Raw genomic sequence first — 20,252 nt, 5'->3', positions numbered from 1 at the left:
GCCAATCAAGGGATGAGAGATTGTTGTTTATAAGATCATAGTTGCCTTTTTTGAAGTTATAATTGGGGATTACATCATTGTGATGATTTTTGTGTGGATGTATGTTGAGACAAAAGTCAATCATGTTGTGGTCACTGTTGGAAAAGAGTTCTTTAATTTGTATTCCATAAATTGAATTCAAACTATTGCAGAAGATGAGATCGAGGCAGTTGTTAAATCTAGTGTTGTTGGTTACTAGTTGTTCTAGTCCCAGATTTGTTACTGCATTGTAGAAGGTTGCATATGTAGGTTCAGTTGTACACTCATTAAGGGTCCAGTTAATATGAGGTAGATTGAAGTGACTAAGAAAAAGCATGTGGGCAGGATGCTGCCCATGTTAGAAATGTGATATGTGATATTTAAGGACAGTTCACAGACAATGGTCTTAGGAATAGCAAGCTCCTGGGTAACTTGGATGTTTTTTAGATGTAGGGACGTTTTATAGAAGACAGCAACACCACCTCCTCTACGGATTTCATGATCTGATCGGTAAACATGATAGTCTGTTACTGTGGTAATGGAGTCTGGGAGAGATGCATTGAGCCATGTTTCACAGACAAATATAATCTCAAATTTAGCCATATTTAGTGAGAGGATAAATTTAGGTATTTTATTTACAAGGCTTCTTGCATTGAGTAGCTTGCATTTAAGGCCAGTTGTGTTGGAATAGAGGTAGTTAGGGGCATGCATGCCTAGTTTTGAGTGATGTTGGATTAGATGGGGTGGGATTAGATGTGGAGTTGTGGGTTGTGTGATTTTCTTTTGATGCAATCAGCTCTGTAGTCAATGTATAGGTCCTTTTCTCTATTGTCTAGGCGGTTTTTGAGTTCTGTACGGAGTTCACGGGAACAGATTCTTTGCAGTATGGATAAGTCTAGTCTTGAGCGAAGTTTTTTGTGCTTGGGATTGGTTTTTGCAATGGCGTTTATTGTATGAATGAATATGCGTTTGCTGAACTCATTTTTGCATACAACTCTACAAAATCTTGGGGCAACAGAGCCATCATTGTATTTGCACCCAGGGCCTTCTCTGGTTATTTCAATGATATCTTCAGGACAGATATTTGTTGTATTTGAGTTGCTTATGATATCACGAACTTTGGTGATTCTGGCAGTTGAAGTCCACAAGTCTTAAAAGTTGCCAAGTTTGAGATCCCTGGACTAAGAGATGATATTATGGACTTAAACAAACTAAGGATGATGTAAAAGAGTTGGTATGTGTTCGGCTTGAAGAAATGACAATTTAGAGGCAACATGAGATCAGAGGCAGGTACCTGAAGGTCAACTCAGATGGAGGACGAACGTTATTCTCTATTGGTCCAGAAATTAGAATCCCATCAACCCAAATGTTTCCTATGTTCCAAAACACATACCCATCACATTATTCTCTTCATGGAAACAAAATTATGCAAAACACAAAAAGGGAATAGGAAATCCTAAGAAATTAAACAAACCAGCAGCATTCACTATATTTCTGTACATCTTTTTGTTCTTAAAATTGCCCTCTCATCACATCAATGTACAAGTTCATACACAGCCTGTTCAGTAAGAACTATCTGTGGTACAGAATCCACTCATAGCTCTAAAGCTCTTTGTATGGTTGCACTTGAAATAGCTGAATAGGTACATTTCAGCAGAAAAGTGGCCTATCCTTCCATTGCATTCTTTTAGGCTACACTACATCCTGTATAAAGATTTTCAGTGCTTTAGATTTCCTAATTCTATCTGCCTTTTTTTCCCCTGTTGTTTTGTGTTCTTGCTTTTGGGAATACTTTTTCCTTCTATATTTTACTGTTCAGTCTTGTACATTTATGAGTTGGAACATAGGAATTATTAAATAATGTGTATTGTAAGCTATATCTGATCCATCTTTGAGGGAGAAAAGGAAAATCAAACAGGTGTAGCTTATAAACTACAATGATTAATAATTCGGAAAGGTACTTGTTTGCCTTTCATCTTCTTTTTTTTGAAGTAGGTGTGTTGCATCAAAAAGGAGTCCCTCCATTTGATCCTGAACTTCATAAAATAGTTCATACAAATGATCCATTTTTCTAAAACTATAGCTATAGTTCCCTGGTGAAGGAAGTCAGAACAGCTCTTTCAAAAATTAAACTTTTTTTAAAAGGGGGGGCGGATAGTCTTTTGACCAAAAGTGATATAGTATTACCTAACTGACAAGCTCTATTGGATTATCTAATTATTTTAGAACAGAAATTAATATAAAGATGAGTGGTTAAGTGGCCACTTTTATTCTTTTCCATTGGTATTACAGAAAATCTTGCCTTGTAGTAATTCCCTGCTAATACATCACTCCTCTAATAAATAAAGAGGCTTAGGGTTATCAAAGCAAGGAATGCCAACTGACCCCAAACCAAAGCCAGAAAATCCAAGCCACTTATGTGACCGGAAGGCAGGCTCAATAAGTGGACAGAAAGAGGAAGAGAGGGACATGAGCCTGAGCAGAAGGCATGGGCCAACTGCAGATCTTTCTCCTTGGGATGCCACCTGCCAAAAGGAAAGAATAGGCTACACACAAAAAGCCACACACAGATCATAAAACAAAATTTATCTTTAATCTGTAAGTGTCAACAGCAGTAGAAAATATGGAGTGATGGTGAATAGATTAAGGGCAGAGAGGACAGTCTTGAGGTAAATGAGCATAAATAGGCAGTCGTATAGACACTCCCCTGAGGGCTTAGACCCCCTTATCATGGCGTATATGGCATCACCCAATGATGACATGTTAAATATATCAGGAAAGCACCTTGTGCAAAAAGGGGAATAGAAAGGAGAGGAAGAAGGGGGAAAAGAAGAGCAAGAGCAAGATGAGGAAGAGAACGAAGAGGAAGAAACAAATATCCTTACAAAGATGTAAGTAAGGTGCCAGCGTACACCAGAATATATGATATAAAGAAAGCGTCTTTCCATTTTGTCTTTTATATTCATTTCTGAGGCAGAGGAGAGAAAACTTTTTAAAGTACCACTGAAAAATTATTTAATATTTAATTTACCTCACGTCAATACTGCACAACAAAATCCAATAAGTCTGTTTATGCTATGAAGCAAAGCTAAGAATGATTTTTCCCTCTTAAATTAAGAGTATAGATATTTTTATTTAAAAAAAAAAATCAAAATCCTTAGCAAGCCTGGTTGTCTTTTCAAACTGCTTCAAGAGGAGAGTGTGTGAGAGATGCGATGGCAACCTTTTCAGTTCATTTAAAAATTTTACACTGGACTGTACAAGATTTTTTTTCCTTTTTTGATAAACTATTTACATTTTCAGACTTTTAAAACATATTCAAAGCAGCAATAGACACTAGGGTTTTTTTTTTCCTTTACATGCCCAAATCATTACCAGCCCTGGGCTCAGGTAGGTACCTGCACTTTGTAAAGAATTTGTACAAGAAAATCTACCAGTTTAAAAATGGACTTACGGGGTGTAAGAAGAGTTTGAAAGAACCACCCCCAAGAGAACCAAAGCATAGTACCTTGATATAGGAAACTTCTGAGGTCTCCCCAACAGCTCTACACAAAACTTTACACTTTGAAACAGCAGCTAGCATTGTCAGTCCAGCATGTCAGTGAATTGTGCTGATTAAATTAACATAGAATACAATTTCACAATATACATCACAATGTCAGGAAAGAAAATGGGTTACAGTAAGTAACAGCTTATAAGCTCATCTTAGGGTAATAAAACATTTGTACATGGCAAATACAATAATGGATAGAAATATTTAAACATTCTAACATTTGCTACAGGAGGAGGGCGGGGGAGACCTGTGCTTTTGAGAAAGCAAAACACAAATGACAGGAAGACAAACGGAGAATGTGGACTAGCAGTACTGCAATGTGCAGTATACAAACAATTAAATAGTTTGCACATTCCCCAAACTTTTGAGAGCACCAAGGACCTCACTTGGGGTTTCCTAAGAAAGCAGAAGTTATAAAGCAAGCGGATCACTGAACTTCTTTAGAGCTTTCATATTATTATAAACACCAATGGGGTAGAGTTTTCTTACAATCATGCTAAAGTCACTCTTCTCTTTACACCAGTGAGCTCCCTCTAAATTCTTTTCATCAGCTTCCAAAAATTAATTTGGGATGTTATTTTAAAAAAGGGGGGTATAAAATCCAATGACAAAGAAATCTAGCTGTTTAAAAAAAAATCTGTATTTTTTTTCCTTTCTAATATGGGATCACAATACATCAACCATTCACAATATATCAACCATTCAGAGAACAAAGTAGTAAAAGGTAATAGCGGAGAACAGAAAAAAAGAAAGCAAAGTAAAATGATTTTGAGAAACAAGAGGACGTAAGTGCTTTTATGTTTTTAAAAACATCAATTGAGGTCACATGTTAGTTTTTTTTTAAAGATCATGCTTAAGTGCCAACTTCAGTCTTTAAACATGCATGCAACATTGAGAAGTTCTGAGAGACTTTTTTTTTAATTGAAAGTATGAAATACTCTAATACATTCTACCGGCTGTATTTTTTGAACAGTTGTTGGCACTGACAATCCTTTCCAAATATACATACTGTTATATATAAGATTCTGCTGAAGCTTCAGTTTAAAGCATGTTTTGGACTTGAATTGAATGGCTTTGTTGTTTCAATATATATGCTGCTGAAAATTCATACTGCTGATATTTCATCTACCTACTCTAAAATAGGGCTTCGTCTTGAATTTTGTTTTTCTCTACTGGATCATTGTCATTTTTTATTGGGAAAATATTCGTAGCAAAGTAGAAATTAACAGTCAATAAGATGAAAAGCAGCAGAAGCTACAATCAGAGCAGACTTTAACAATGTATCAAGTGATGCTTGCATTTACAAAATCATTTATTTCATTTACACGATTATTCAAACAATCTTTTTTTTTCCAATCTTTTTTTTGCTATCCTTGTAAAACTGGTTTTGTATTTATTGTAAGTAACAATCACACTCATTCATACAGAGTGAACACCAGAGTATAAGTTTTGTCCCGTCATAAATCTCATTCTTCCTTCTTATACTGCCTCTTGATGACTATGGGGATCAGCAAGTGATCCAGGGCTTCCCTCAAAAGATGTATTGGCGTACCATCATACATTTATATAACAGAAGAGAGTGGTTGCTACTGAATGGCAAAGCAAATGCACTGCATGTATACTAGTCCTGCCTATGGAGACTTGGAAAATGACTCTGAAAAAGTCCCTGGACTTTGCCAATTACAGCACTTCAGAACTCATTTTTTTCCAACCTTCCATGTAAGCCTGAAAAAAAAAATCCACTGCTGTATGAGTTGCATTAACTTTAATACATGGTCTGCTTAAAGTAGCAGCATCTTTTTTTTTTCAGGGTGAAATGGAAGTATTAACAACAATGAAGAGCTGCTTTCATGAACAGAGAAGGCCAGGCTTACAGGAGTGCAAACAATTCCTTAGTGTTAAAGCATGCAGAGCCATACTGTACATGTTTCAACTCCTAAGCCTAAACTTTCAGTTTTTAAAAATGCCAACAGCATTGCCTAAAGTTTTCTCCAGAAATCTGCTACCTACATTGTTTGGATGGTGGATTAAATGCCTTCATATAAGTCTGCATCTCATACTGCGTATTCTAAAAAATAGACATTGCAGATGCTTTCTGTCCTTTTATAAACCCTGTGATAATATGTTTCAGTTCTTTAAATTCATGTTAAGTTGAATGCTTTTATTATATCTTCTAAACAACACTCTTAAATTGTCAACTAAAGATGTCAGAAGTTATTTTGTTGAAAGTTATATATTAAATTTTGTGTTTGCAAAGTACAGTTACTCTAAGAATCTAAGTGCATGGCATCACATTCATTTTAAATAAGCATTATCTTGAGACAATATAAAATTATTACTGCCCTTTTATATTTTAATGAAGAATTATAAATGCTACAGTTCTATTTTGACAAGCCAATACTGTTTCACACCAAACACAGATTTTTTTAAAAAAAAAATCTATGTTATATTAACAACTGGTACTACTTATTTTAAAAGGCTGGATTAATGGCTAACTCCTCAAACACACTTGATTATTTATTTGCTTTCTTATTTATTTGCCTTCCTATTGACAACTTTTCTAAGTCACATTGGTTGCTTTCAAAAAAAGAACCAAGAACGTCCATCAGGTTTGCTTGAAGCAAATTACAAGAAAACTGTCTCTTTTACAATCTGTTTTTAAAGTTCGTTTAAATATAGCCTCAATTAAATTGGAGGATAGACCTGAGGGGGAGTTCAATACTTAATCCGATCAGTTCCTACTCAGACTATCTTGACAAAGATGTCAAAGAATTGTGAGAACATATAGCTGATCAAGATACTTCAGTTTAATTGAAATAAATGAGACCTAAGTTTGCCTTGTTCTCTAGAGCTAAATAAGGATGTAAGAAATCATCACTTTTGTCACCTGAACTAGAATCACAGACTGCTAGAATGCCCAAAAGGTGTAATTTGTACTTCATGTCCTATGCACTTATTTGCTAATGAAGAAATACTAAGAATCAACTGGCTATGTTATAATTCTTGAACAAATGTTTTACTGTTCTCCCAAACTATAATGCCACTACTACAGAGTAAATATAAGGTTGTTATTTTATAAGCAGGTTGCAATGTTTGAAGTATTTTGTGTTTATTATATGGGATTCAGATTGAAGGGGGCACAAGGGAAGCAACTCGCCAGTTTAGCTATAGGTCCACAATACTGCTGCCACACTGCAGGCATAAAATCTACATGAGGTACAGTGATTTGTCAGCATTTAATATGGACCAATGTACACTGATACAGAACAAAAGTAAATACATAACTTATATATAGCTAAGTATCCATGAACAAAAAATAAAATTCTATCTCCTATGTTATATTTACAATTTTTTAAAAAATCTTAAATGAGATGGTGACTACTAAAGAACCTTGTTTTGAGCTCCAATGATGAATTTTAAAAAAGAAAAAAAAATATTTTTGGTTCCCAACGATTGTCCTTCCTTGATTTCTATTGATACTTTAGAGCCAGTATAGGCTAATAAATATCATAAACTGATTCTGCAGATTTTAAATTCAAAACCTGTCCAATAAGTCATACTCTACCACCTGCTAATTTGTGAAGAGCCAATCAACGTCAAGAACACAGATTTAAGTTACAAATCATCAACACAGATGGAGGACTGGAGCTCAAACAAAGTATTCATACATATAAGAATCTTGCATAAATAAATGAAATAACAAGACATAAAAAAAAATGACTCAAATCCGGCAACTGTGAGGCAGGCCCACACGAGTCTAAACAGATGACTTTTGTTCATGTCGGGTTTTTTTTTTGTACAACAGTTTCACATTAGTTAGCAGTGATAAAAAATACCATTTATATCCAGTGCTTATTACACTTACGAAACAACATCTGTGAGTGTGTGTTTTTGTCGTATGAGTAAAATCAAGTTTCAGTCCTAAAGAACAGTCCTTTGTTCTCTGCCAGCCTGCAGAATATTATTTTGGCATGGTCATAGAATTATAAAAAGAAAATAACTCAGGAAACTAAATGTTTGCCCTTGTGCAAAAATAATTACAAAACATACAATGCTAGCAATACAGCATTCTAGCTATGGAAGAAAAAAAAACACAACCCCAGACATGTAGAATGGAGAGCGATTTATAACAGGAGAAACTTGTAGGAAATTAATAAATAGTCATTCTTTAGGAAATAATGGGTTATCTCCCATCCATGCTACATCTATTAGATCAGTTCAAATTCCTAAGCAATCTCAGAGACAACAAAGGATTTATTTCAGTACTTTAACTAGATAAAGAGGATTCTCTCACCAGCTAATGATAACAAGTGCCTTTACATCTTGGCTAGACCAGTTTCACTGTCATAACTGTGGGATATGAGAGAAGCATTCATTCAAATAAATAGAAAAGATAAATGATTCTATCGTAGATTGTAGAATGGCTGCCAAATGACTGCGTGTGTATGCAACCACACATATACCCACACACATGCACACACACAAATGGTCAGTTGGCTTGCTGCATGGATTAAACTCTCCTATTGTAAAGTTGCAGAACTGCCTTCACTTCTAGAAATAATTACTGGAAACTTATAGGTCGTATTTTTTCTTTTTCTGCTAAAACTACAAGATTTGTGATAGCATGACAATAATCTGGCTCAAACTCTGTTAATGTTGCTAATGAAAACACCAGTCTAAAACCCTCTGAAAAGAACTAGGCAAAAAGATACAGTGGTCTCAATCAAAAGACCAAGTATCTATGTAAACTTCCCATTGCAAACAGAAACAGAGGGAGCCTCATCTGCCATTCTGGGTAATGGAAGCTCTAGGCACAAAGATATGATTGCAATCGTTTAAGTGTAGAAGAACCTAGGTCATATTTCATAAATTTATTACTTGGTGGTTTATCTTCTTTGCCATCCTACAAAGTGCTAAAATGCTATTGAAAAACCTGGCACTCTTATCCCCTGAGCAAGCTAATAAGAATATTCCTCCAGTCTTAAGAATGGCATGTCTGTAGAAGGCAGCCCTCTTGACACAATTCACCCTCATATAATTAAATGGTTTGGATGAAACGTACTACATGGAAAGGCAATAGAGAGGCAGCTGCTCCATTTGGATTAATACTTGATATATTTTCTTAATCACCATTAAACATTCACACTGACAATCTGAATGGCATGGAAAAATTTACCCGCCATACCATAAAATGTCTGTGTGAAACTGGTTCTACTTAGAAGGCATATAAAACTGCAATCTTTCTGGTATACATAGCAGTTAGAAATAGTTGTAACTATTGATAGTCAGATATAAAGAAGAAAGCATTTGTATTATTTTCTCTTCAAATCAAAGAATATTAATGCCTTCTACCTTAGGAGTTGGTGAAAACTCTTAAAGAGTTTATAAGTCACTAACCAGGTTTTGTACTTTGAAATACATTAAATGGATCAATTTCAAATTTCAGTGTTAAATACTGACATCCACAAATGGCTGGATGTTTAATTTGGGAATGCTTTATTTTACCTTGCCCTTGGCTCCTTAGAAATCAATATAATGTATAATAAAACTATATATTAGCACTGAAATAAATAAAAATTTAAATTTCTACAGCAGTTTTGATCCAAAGGACCCGGCATAATTCACAAATACTGACCTTGGGGTATAGCTTTACGTTCTTTCATATTGTTTTTCTTATATGGCAGATAACAAGGTTTTGAAAATTTTCAAATACTGCTGAGCATATACATCTAAATGAGTAAAGTGAAATTATAAGTAGAAGGATGATCTTTGCATCCTTTTCGGTTCTTTAGAATTAATATTCAACACAGATTATCTGCAAGATTTAAAATTTCTATATCATCGAAGGATAATTATTATAACAGGAAGATTTCTAAATAGCGGCAGCACTTTACTCTCTGAGAAGAGAAAGACTATGTTGGATTTCTAGGCTATGTACTAGACAGAGGTTAAGATAATCTAATACATAAACTTAACAGAAATAGTTTTTAAGCCTTGCACCAGATACTGTGTTAGGCTACAACTTTCATTATGCCTAGCACTGGGCATACTAGGTGGGGAATATATGAAGTGTTGTCTGACAACATACAATAACTCAAGATTAGAAAACAGAAGTACAGTAGGGAACCTCACAAATTATCCTAAAAAGAAACAGCATAGTAGGTAGATATTGTATGCTCTCCTGTATATCATACTGTTCTACTAATAATAGCATTTTTCCAAGTGTTTCTGACATGTAGAAACACATTTCCTCATGTGTGTGTGTTTGTGTGTGTGTGTGTGAGAGAGAGAGAGAGAGAAATAGAGAGTTATTCCTTTCCAATATTAAGTGCCTCATTATTTTTAAGATACCACACACTTTAAGGGGGAAGGGCTCTTTAAAAGAAATAAAAGGCAAACAAATGATAATGCCGTTACAACAGTACATTTGAAAATATTTTTTTACTACATGGCCCCCTGACATTCTGGAATGAATACATTAAGACCAAATGTAATTAAGACTGAATATAAGAATTCAAAGCAAAGGGACAGAGAATGACTTGAAGGTGTCCTTATGTTGCTAAGACAGGCCTGTCTTAGCTGGTGATCACTCTGTTGTGCTTACTCAAGTTTCACACTGATGGTACATCAAGAGGCAGAAGCAATGGAACAAGTGCATTGTAGCAATCATATTCACTTTTTAAGCAATATCCTGTCTCCAGATTCCTGAGTAGTTTACAATTTTCTGGAAAAAGTAGGATTTTCTTTTAAGATATATCAGTATTTTTAAAATGCCAAAGGATTGTCTAAGACTTTACAGTGTCTCCCTTAAGACTTTTTTAAATATTAAGATTCAGAAGTTAGGAAAGTTTGGCACATCAGAAGGTCAGCTATATCTCAGGAAATAAAAAGGAATTTAGAGACCTTATTTTAAAAAGGATGAGCTAATACAGATAGATGTACATGCTTAGGACTTGTCTTGTTTCATGATAGGAAATTTGTAGGTTTTTTGTTTTGTTTTTCAAAATAATTCAGAATAAAAACACATTCACAATCTGTAGGCTGGCACAGCATACCTGAGTGAGAATGTAAAACCCCCATTAAAACAGTAACTTAAACCTTTTTATCAGCATCCAGGAAGGAGAAAGAATAGACCAAAAAAAGAGAGAGAGAGCGAGAAAGAAAGAGAGATAAGACTTGTAAGAGAACAATTGATTCATATCAGTTTTCAAGTCCCAATGTCTGATACTTAATGTCTTCACTTAAATTGTTTAAAAAAGTTCATGAAAATTAGGGAACAATCTGTGTCACACGATAAGAAACATTTAAGACCATTCTGCAGATGTAACTGTAGGAGCCATACATGCATGCAGGCTCATTTTAAGAACTTTTTGTTCAAAAGAAAACAAAACAAAACAAAGTCAGAGTAATTCAGCAAACATCCTCAGTTGGCAGCGACAGCCTCGTGGGCTTCGTTTTCACTACTATAGTCTGATTTGGGGTCCTCCTCAAAGTCCTCGTACATTTCCATCTCATCTTCCCCATTTATCATTTCATTTCCAGCTAGGCTCCCACTGTCCGTCTTCATGCTGTAAGTGCTCTGAATGACAGGGATGCTGGGCTCAGGACTAGCAGAAGTGCTGGAGCAATCAGATGTCATCTGAGGCGATGGCGTAGTTGTTGCCATAGTAATAGCACCAGGATAGACCACTCCTGTTCCTGTGGCAATTGGAATCTGAGGCTGTTGCCTACAAGGAAACAAAGGTATGTTTGAAAAGTGCTCCCTACCAATTTAAGAAAGGATGCAGCAGTATCCTTTTAACTCTTTATTTTTAAAACACATTGAACAATTTAATCAACACAGACTTATTTATCAGTGCACTGATGATGTCATCTAGTTTGGTAACAAAACATCTGCAAACAACCAATCAAGCTCAAAGAGCACCAAGGACCCCACAATTCAACCCTGAGTTACAAAGATTCTCTTCTATAAGTATTTATGATGTCTTTTCTTGGTTTTGGTTTGGTTTGAAATCTGCAGGGAACTGTACCCACATTCATTTGATTATGAATGCTAGTGTCCACAATATCCATAATCTGCATAAAATAGGGGCCTAGACCTAGACCTAGATCATGAGGACATATCTTTTCCAACTCCTCAACAAAATTTTATTGGGCTTTAATTGCTATATAGTGATATGATGTTCTTAACTGAATATGTAACTGACATATTTGAGTATCTCTTGCTGCAAAACCAGTCATCTGTCCCTCTCAGATTGCCTTATTGTCTTAAATGAGGATTATATTTTAATCTTAAATCATATTTCCAATTTTTAATCTAAATTTGAGTTACATAAAAAAATAAAAATTTAACCTCCAGTGTGTTAAGCCATAAGCAGTCAAAATCAATGATCTAGTTTCCTAGATATCTGATATGAGATTTCCATTCAATATTTAGAGTCTGAAAATTTGCTCCAGAATTTATTGTTAGAATAATAAATAATCAATGAAAAGACAGAAGTTCACTAGCAATAACAGGAAGCAGAATAAGTTTCCATGGCAAGCAGTATTTATAGTGGACTTTTTCTTTTTGAAATTGGATAATATACCAGTGGAAGGACTCTCAAGTGAGAGGACAAAAGTTAACCTGTCAGGATTTAATTCTGGTTATTTTAATTAAAGCATATTGTTTGGTATTTTTTTCTAAGGAACATTGGTTAAGCAGCATTACTGTTGCTTAAAATACAGATAGTAATATACAAATTCAGTCCATTCCTATATCTGTTTTAATATTTTGAATTCTCTTTAGAAAGATTGATATTCATTAGGTGCAAATTTCTTTTTCTCATTCCATTATGCAGTTTTCTCAATGAACATTTTTGTAAACAATTGCAATTGATGTGAATGGTTTTGAAATGTATAGATTTTATATATTTTTGATTTGATGATCTGCATCATAAAATTTGATGGGTGAAGATTTCAGGAACTTTTAATTAGATAAAATTGTATTAATCATGAAGTAAATGAATTAATTCCCATCCATATCGTAACAGTAATGAGAAAGTAAATTTTACATTGATATCAATTTAAAAGCAATGTAATACTAATGAATCCCAGCTAATGCATTGTGGATCAGATTATCATCAATTGTTAATGTCACTACAACGGAGTTGGGGGTGTGTGTGTGTGGGTGGGTGGAAATGGTTAATCATGGGCTAATCTTAATTTAAGGTTAAATCTCAACCCTAAGTAGGAATGGGACCATTGTTGGGAAGAGATGAAATTCACACATTTTGATTATTTTGCTGGAAAAAAAGGGGGGAAAACCTACTCAAATACCTACCCTACGGTAAAAAATTGCCTCATCTCCTGTCGTCGAGACCTCATTAGTTGTTTATATTCTCCAATGCGCAGTTTTTTGCCATCAACAATGCAAGTGCGTTTTGGTCTAGGTTTATATTTGTAATTAGGGTATTTTTCTAGGTGAATTTTACTTAATCGTGCTTGCTCTTCATAATAAGGTTGTTTCTCTTGGTTTGACATGGATTTCCAGCGGGAACCTGCATAGAAAATATATATATATATAAACATCAGTGAATTGTTGAATCTATTCATTTTGGGGGTAATAAACTTCTAAAAAGAAAGTAGGAATCTGGCTATATGATAATTCCAAAAATCTCTGACCATTAACCATTATGAATCAGTCTTACTGATGTTGGTCCAACAATATCAGGCCAAAGATTCTCCAAGCTTGTACTCAATCATAATCCATAAATTTTTTAAATGCATTAGCCAAGCCAAATCAAACTAATTGTCATATGTTCTTCTCAAATGTTACCAACCTTTCTTATACTTTATGCAAGTCGCAAGAGCAAAACTAAGGATATTAGCTCTGTCTCCCTCTCCAACCTCATTGTCCTTATGAGCAGGGCAAAATATTAGAGGCAGAAACTTCTTGTAATAGAGGTTACCCTTCAGTGTAGAAGGTAATCTCTACTACAGAACCTCCACTTACAGAATAGATGAAACCTTCTCCTTCAGAGCTTCAGCCTGAACATGAGGCAGGTGATAAGAATGAAAATACGGACTGAATGGCATATTGTGATAATTAAATTTCAGAATATGTGAAGAGGAAATAAAACTTTTCAAGTAACTTTATGATGTATTTAAGAATTTTTGTTCCTGTATAAAGCAGTCTTCATAACATATTCAAAGAGATCCGGATTGTTGATCATTCCTCCATACAATCATACCTGTGGCTTACTATCAGAACAATCTAATTAATCACTAAACTGGCATCATGAAAAAATAGACAACAAAAATTGAAATAAAATATTTAATTTCTGTGTAGGGTGAAATAAAGAATTCATCATAGTTATGTTAAATGTGATAATAATTTCTGCATGCTATCTATCAGGAAATTCTTGGTATATCCTTGAGACAAAGATCAAACTGCCATTACTTCTACTACTCAATTATTAATCTATTAAGAGATAGTATCAGAAAAATTTTAAAGGCTGCATATCTAATACCATCCATCATATTGGATCTGAGGCTTTTTTCTACTAACATTATTCTTCAGTTCTACATTGCAAATATATTTTACATCTAAAGTGACATTTAACTTTTTTTGAAATGGAAGGCTTATAAGGATAAGGAAAAAAGTACTTATTACTTTTTTTAAATCTCAGTAAACATGCCTAAGCCCTTCACTATACTAAAAATATCTGACTTAATTACTTGGTTGATCTTGAAATCAATCCACAGCTTCTGAATATGTATTTCTGAAAGTTAAAAAAAAAGTCTTATAAATGTATTAAATGTCATAATCTAAGAGTAAGCAAATTGCATTTTAGAGATGATCCTCTAATCATCTTGGCTTTGATTTAACTTTCTTTGTGACTGATTCAGTGACCCCTCATTATGTAATATATTTATATAAATTATAGGTTAGATTAAGTGTATATACTTAAAACTTCCATGAAAAGTACACATGCAATATCATTACTAGTTTTAATTTTGACAAAAAATAATCAAACTACATTAATAAAAGAATACCTAACATTAAAGGGTGAAATAGGATATGTTGCTTATACAGAATTACTTAAATAGCAGATATTTCTTTTAAAACTTTTAGCTGGTTAAAAATGATTACAGCTGTGGTCAGCATGGGTAAAAGCTATTGTTTTACTAAAAGCTTTTATACTTCAACAAATGGAAAAAATGTATAAATATTATCCAGAGTCAGCAAAACTCTGTCAACAGTTTTAATATTTTCAACTTTTTTTGTTATTGTCCTGGAAAATGTGTACCAATATTGTATGTAAATTGTCACATTTTCTTTCCTCCTCTCTTTTCTTCTTTCTCTGGTGGTGGCAAGGTAATTCCTGGCACATTACATTTCTTTAAAAACATATGATTGCTGGTACCTCTGAAATATTTATACTGAATGTTTACATTTCAATGAATACTCTTACTATACTTGTAACAGGTTTTTTTTCTTTAAAGAATGCACACAAATAATGTGGACTCCGTATATAGTTGCCAAAACTAAACAGTACATGTTTTATAGAAAACTGAAAGACTATTCATATGACATACTAAAAACAGTAGACAAACATAAGCACTTCTATGAAAAAACACCACATTTTTTTAGAACAGTTACTCTTATTTCTAGAGGGTTTTCTGAATAACTCTTAAAGAAAGAAAAAGGCCTATAAGAAAAATAGTTTTGTTAAAATGTGTAATAATGTAAAATACATTCGATTCAAATGGTAATTGTTTGTCTATTAGTTAAAATTGCAATCTTCATTTACAATCTTAATTTAAAGACTTGATGGAAAAATATCTGTTTCCCTTCCCAGTCAACCTTAGCGACATTGTAATGTTTCAAACAAATCTTGAATCTTAAGTCTGTAAAAAAATCAATAGATTAATTTTTTTATGAGATAAAGCCTAACACTCGGTACCTGGAGTTTTAAAAAATGTAAATAAAATATACTTAGGTATTGAATTCTCAAAACATTTCTATTTAACTCTCTTATTGTTTAGATGCTAGGAAAAATGGTTAACATTCAGTTTGAACATCACATTACTGCCGTGATGGGCTGCTACTGGTTCTAGGGAGCCAGTAGTTCCGGTGAACAGTTGGCTCCGCCCACCCACCCCTGCCTTTTTCTGTCCTATATTTCCCTGTTTTTAGCTCAGCTGATTCATGCAACACAGAGGATTGCCACACCTCAGCTGTTTTACTTACCAGTGCTGACACAGAAGGTAAGTTTTTCAGCTTAAAATGGGTGGTTTTTGAATGCTGTGTGCATGCTCACCAAACCAGTTGTTAAATCAGTTGCAGCCCACCACTGCATTACTGCCAAAGCTATTTATTCATGCTCATTTAAATATATTCCCAGTGTAAAAAATTATTAGACAATTTTCTCTTGCAGAAAGCTCGTATTTCTAATTTCCTATGATTTCTTATATATATAGGTGCAATAATCTACTGCTAATTATCTCTGTACAACATAATGCTGCTGATAAACAGGTGTATTGCTCTGTTCCATCTAAGAAGACGAGCTATACCAAAGTAATAACATTTTGTTAGTGAATAATTCTCTGGTTTGGGTAATTCACCTATAGTATTTTTGATGGGACCGTATATTCCCCTAAAAAAATAAGGCATATCTCAGAATTCCTCACAGAACTAAACAGATCAATAAAGGTCCAGTGTCAAAAAGCACTTTTTTCTACTTTGAGCTAGATTATAAAACAAGACAAAGCAGTACAAGTATTAAAATGTATTAAATCATAAATCTTAGAGATACAACTGAGTGGTGTTATCTTCAATAATTAGTTATACTAAAACCCACAGATATTTGCTTGGCATTAAGTATGGAAAAGGCATCCGTTTTCCCCTCAGAAATGGATCAGTTCCAACTGAGATGCTTTGTACATTTGAATTAGTACTTACCAAGAATTTTGCTGATGTTGGAGTTGTGCATGTCAGGAAAAGCTTGAAGAATTTTCCTGCGTTCATCCTTTGCCCAAACCATGAAAGCATTCATTGGTCGTTTGATGTGCGGCTCACTGCTACTTCGTCCCCGGGCATCTCTGTAGACTCGAGCTTCAGCCACAGTAGCACCTCCTGTTGGCCAACAATAATACTGCTGTAGTTTAGCTGCAGAGCCATTCATTGCTTTACTTCCTGTAATGCCAGAGCAGGAAGAAAGGAGATGGATGCCAACATTATTATTATGTTATCTGGATTAGGGATAGTTTCATAGGTCCTTCCCATTTGCTTCTTCCAGAATTATGAATGAAATGAATACTAAATTCAACTATCAATTTAATCAATTTTGGTGTTTCTTGGATACTTGCTATCCTTCTCTTGAGCAATGAATGTAACACATTTGTGATACTTGACTGAAATATTGGGATGAGAGACTGATATACTGTACATTTAAAAGAATGTACGGTACATTTACACACAAAAAAGTGATGCAAATAATGATAAACATGAAGTGCATCATAGGAACAAAATGTAACTGCCATATACTATAATTATGACAAGACAAAAATAAAAAAAAACCTTTATTTTAGATCACTGACAAATCCTCAGTGACTTTGAAATCTTGATGAAAACTAAACTGGTGGAAATCTGCAAAACACTTTTGATTTTATAGTGTGGACAAATTTTATATTTCATCACTTTTGAATCTATTTTTTTTTCAACTACACAGAAACCTAACCCTGCCAACTGTTGTTAAAAAATCAACTGTAGTTTAAGCACACAATTATTTTGATTGTTCTGTACAAGCAATTCATTTTTATGGATAAAATTGTGGAACAGAGGATGCATAACTAATATGCTACCTTTTTGCCAGCATGTCTACAGTACATTAATTTCATTTAAAATGCACTGACCATACAGGATAAATTGATTTCACTTTATATGATGTTGACAGCCATGTTTATTGTGCAGTGAAATGTAGTGTAGCTTCAGGCTGACAATATCCATCAACACAGGGCAATATGTTGACTGCTGGGCCAGATGAAGACATACATTATCCTAGAAGCAAAACACTTACTTATATGTGACACTGTCTTCTCTTAAGGATCACCAGAGTAATTTATGAAGCCGTCAATACCATTACTTTAAAACTGACACCAGTTTTACCACAGCATGCAGATAAAAGACAAGTCTGCTGTGAATGTCAAATGCAATATTTTAACAGTAGCATAAGTTTAACTACTGTGCCATGGCTTTCAACATTTGCTAGCAATAACTATTACCGTAGCCTCTCTATCATAACACCAAGTAGATGGAAATGTATCTGGTATCTAACAAAAAACAGTAGACCCACAATGGAGTCTTGCTGCAGAAGCTAAATGTGTAATTTTGCATATACAGTGTCTTTAATACCAGCACTCTAACTGGATTTTAGTATCAGGTTTCACTGTTATTTCAAATATGAAAGCACAAACATATTGATATCATTCAGTTTTAAATTCCTAAGTGTGCAGTAGGAATGGATGAGACATTAATTTTTCATGTCTATGTCTGTATGCATCTATATTTTTTTAACATGCAGAATAAACATTTATGCCTTAATCATCCAACTTTTAGTGGTTTAATCAACTATCTCAATCAATGTATATTTGGGGATCAGTATCAGGTAAGAGATTCCCCTCCCAGTCCCAAAATGTTGCCTCATCATGGTGGGGGGCAGTGTTCTAGGGAGGGTGAAGAACACTTGGCATGTACATCAAGAACATATTCTCCCAGCAAGAGGTCATCTCAGCTGTCTAGCAGGCAAGCAGGTAGCTAACTAGGAAGGGATTGGAGATGGATGATCATGTTAATGACAAGAACAAAGACTTAATTTCATGTTGCACCACAAAAGGCAATGATAGATCTTTCTTATATTTTATCAAGAAAATGATGTGGATAGAAAATATACAGTTACTGACAATATAGTTCATGATGGTGAGCCTCTGATGGATGATATTCAACTGAAAAAGAGCTTTGTATATTTTACTAATAGTGCTTTTGACACTGGAAAGCCTTCCAGATATGTTGTTGCTAGTGTTGCCAAGCAGAACAAGAAAATCTAAAGGTGCAGAAATATTGAGAACGTGAAACACGAGAAGCATAAGCATGGGAAAGTTCAACACAATGAAAGATGGAATTAATCAATTACACATTAACATATCAGATTTCAGTGAACTGAAATGGGCTAGATTGGACATTTTTTCAATCAGAAGATCACACTGAAGAATGTTATTTATTTCATTTTAAGGAAGGACATAGCAAAACCAGTATTGATATGTCAACTCAAGTTTATAAATGAATTAATCATTCAATATGACAATTCTCCAAATTTATAGCAGCAATAAGTAGACTATCAGAAGAGCTGAAGGAATGGGTTGGAAGCAGATCATTTGATCATCCTGAAGAGGTCACTAAGATATGATACCAGTTTGATGGTATATAATCAATATAAGATGACGGTTTATATGTAGAGACTTAATTCAGCCACGTTCATGAAGTAGAACAAATCTGTCCTGTTTTGGATGAGATCACAGTCTCTCTGATACAATGCATTTGCAGACAGGGATTCTATTGGATTCAGGCCACCCCTAAAAATCTAAGAAATCTATAGTGACACACAGGACTTTTCACAAGCACAGAATTCTAGAACAAACACAATCTTTCCTGAATAGAGATAGCCCATCTCCAGTTATCCATGCCCCAGTAACCTATTTAAACTACTACAATATAGTGGAATTACCTTTAAATCTCTTGAAAACTTGGTAAATTCAAAAATAGTGTGATAAGATACTAATTGGGACTGGCTAGTTTGTTAGTTCTTAAAATGGTATCGAGCCAAAAGACTTTGCTGTTACAATGGCAAAAATATTGTTTATACATCTGGCAGCAGGAAAGATTTGTTTTTGCAATAAATTTTGCTAGAATGACAGTTAGTCTTTTGGTAAGATATACCTATGGCTAGATACAACACCACCCTTCAGCCTGCAATTGTAGTTACCAGACAGCCTGAATCAGCATATGAGAAGCACAAACATCATTTGATTGGAAAAGCAATGCCTCAATTTCTTTAGAAATGTTCTTTATCAAAAACATACTGAAGGCATTGAATTAGTTTATCAGGTTCTTACAATCATCTTGGTCTAATCTTGTGAATCTAATACAAGCAAATGGCCAGAACATATTTCTGTACTTCTGAGCAATCAGTCAGAAATATTTGCTGAAATATAAACTGTAAATTATTTGGAGAGATTATATCCCAAGATACATTTACTAAAGCAAAAGGAGAAGATTTTGCCCTGGCATTTATTTTATCTTAGTGTTCATTTGTTAAGAAACAATTCTTAATCAGAGTTATAAATCACAAGCAGACCAAGAAAATCATGAAACTTCTATCTCCGTCTGTCTTGAGCAAGCCTACACTTGAAAGATTTGGAAGTAAAGCCAGTAAAACCTTGAACTTCTCTATTTGATTTCTAAGTGAATATTTGTGTTTCGGCCTAAGGGCTGCTACAAAAGAATGTGTGTTAAATGAGCTTCTGCAAATAATTAACCATCATGTAATATCTCATACCCTTAAACATCTTACCACTATAGGAAGAAGTTCAGCATATTATAAATGACAAAGAGTGCTTCTGTTTATAATATTTACTATAT

At 34.2% G+C, this 20,252-nt stretch overlaps 1 protein-coding gene across 12 annotated transcripts in view; it reads right to left on the bottom strand.

Annotated features, from left to right (window-relative positions):
* Positions 1–2,592: 2,592 nt before the first annotated feature.
* The window catches only part of SOX6 (SRY-box transcription factor 6), a 465,066-nt gene continuing 447,406 nt past the window's right edge, over positions 2,593–20,252 (bottom strand). For 9 of the 12 annotated variants that reach the window (XM_087921050.1, XM_087921045.1, XM_087921043.1 and 6 more), the window contains 3 exons: positions 16,518–16,751; positions 12,894–13,110; positions 2,593–11,298 (listed from right to left, as the gene is read on the bottom strand). In XM_087921050.1, coding sequence (XP_087777176.1) covers positions 10,995–11,298; positions 12,894–13,110; positions 16,518–16,751 — 755 coding nt within the window. In that variant the 3' untranslated portion in view covers positions 2,593–10,994. The remainder of the gene's footprint in view (positions 11,299–12,893; positions 13,111–16,517; positions 16,752–20,252) is intronic. The other 3 variants (XM_087921047.1, XM_087921040.1, XM_087921042.1) reach the window with 1 other exon arrangement.

Source organism: Pseudonaja textilis, chromosome 1 (genome assembly GCF_049901715.1).
Source record: "Pseudonaja textilis isolate UNSWEBS1 chromosome 1, rPseTex1.2, whole genome shotgun sequence".
NCBI classification, from domain to species: domain Eukaryota; kingdom Metazoa; phylum Chordata; class Lepidosauria; order Squamata; family Elapidae; genus Pseudonaja; species Pseudonaja textilis.
This window is presented reverse-complemented; position numbering and strand designations above follow the sequence as displayed.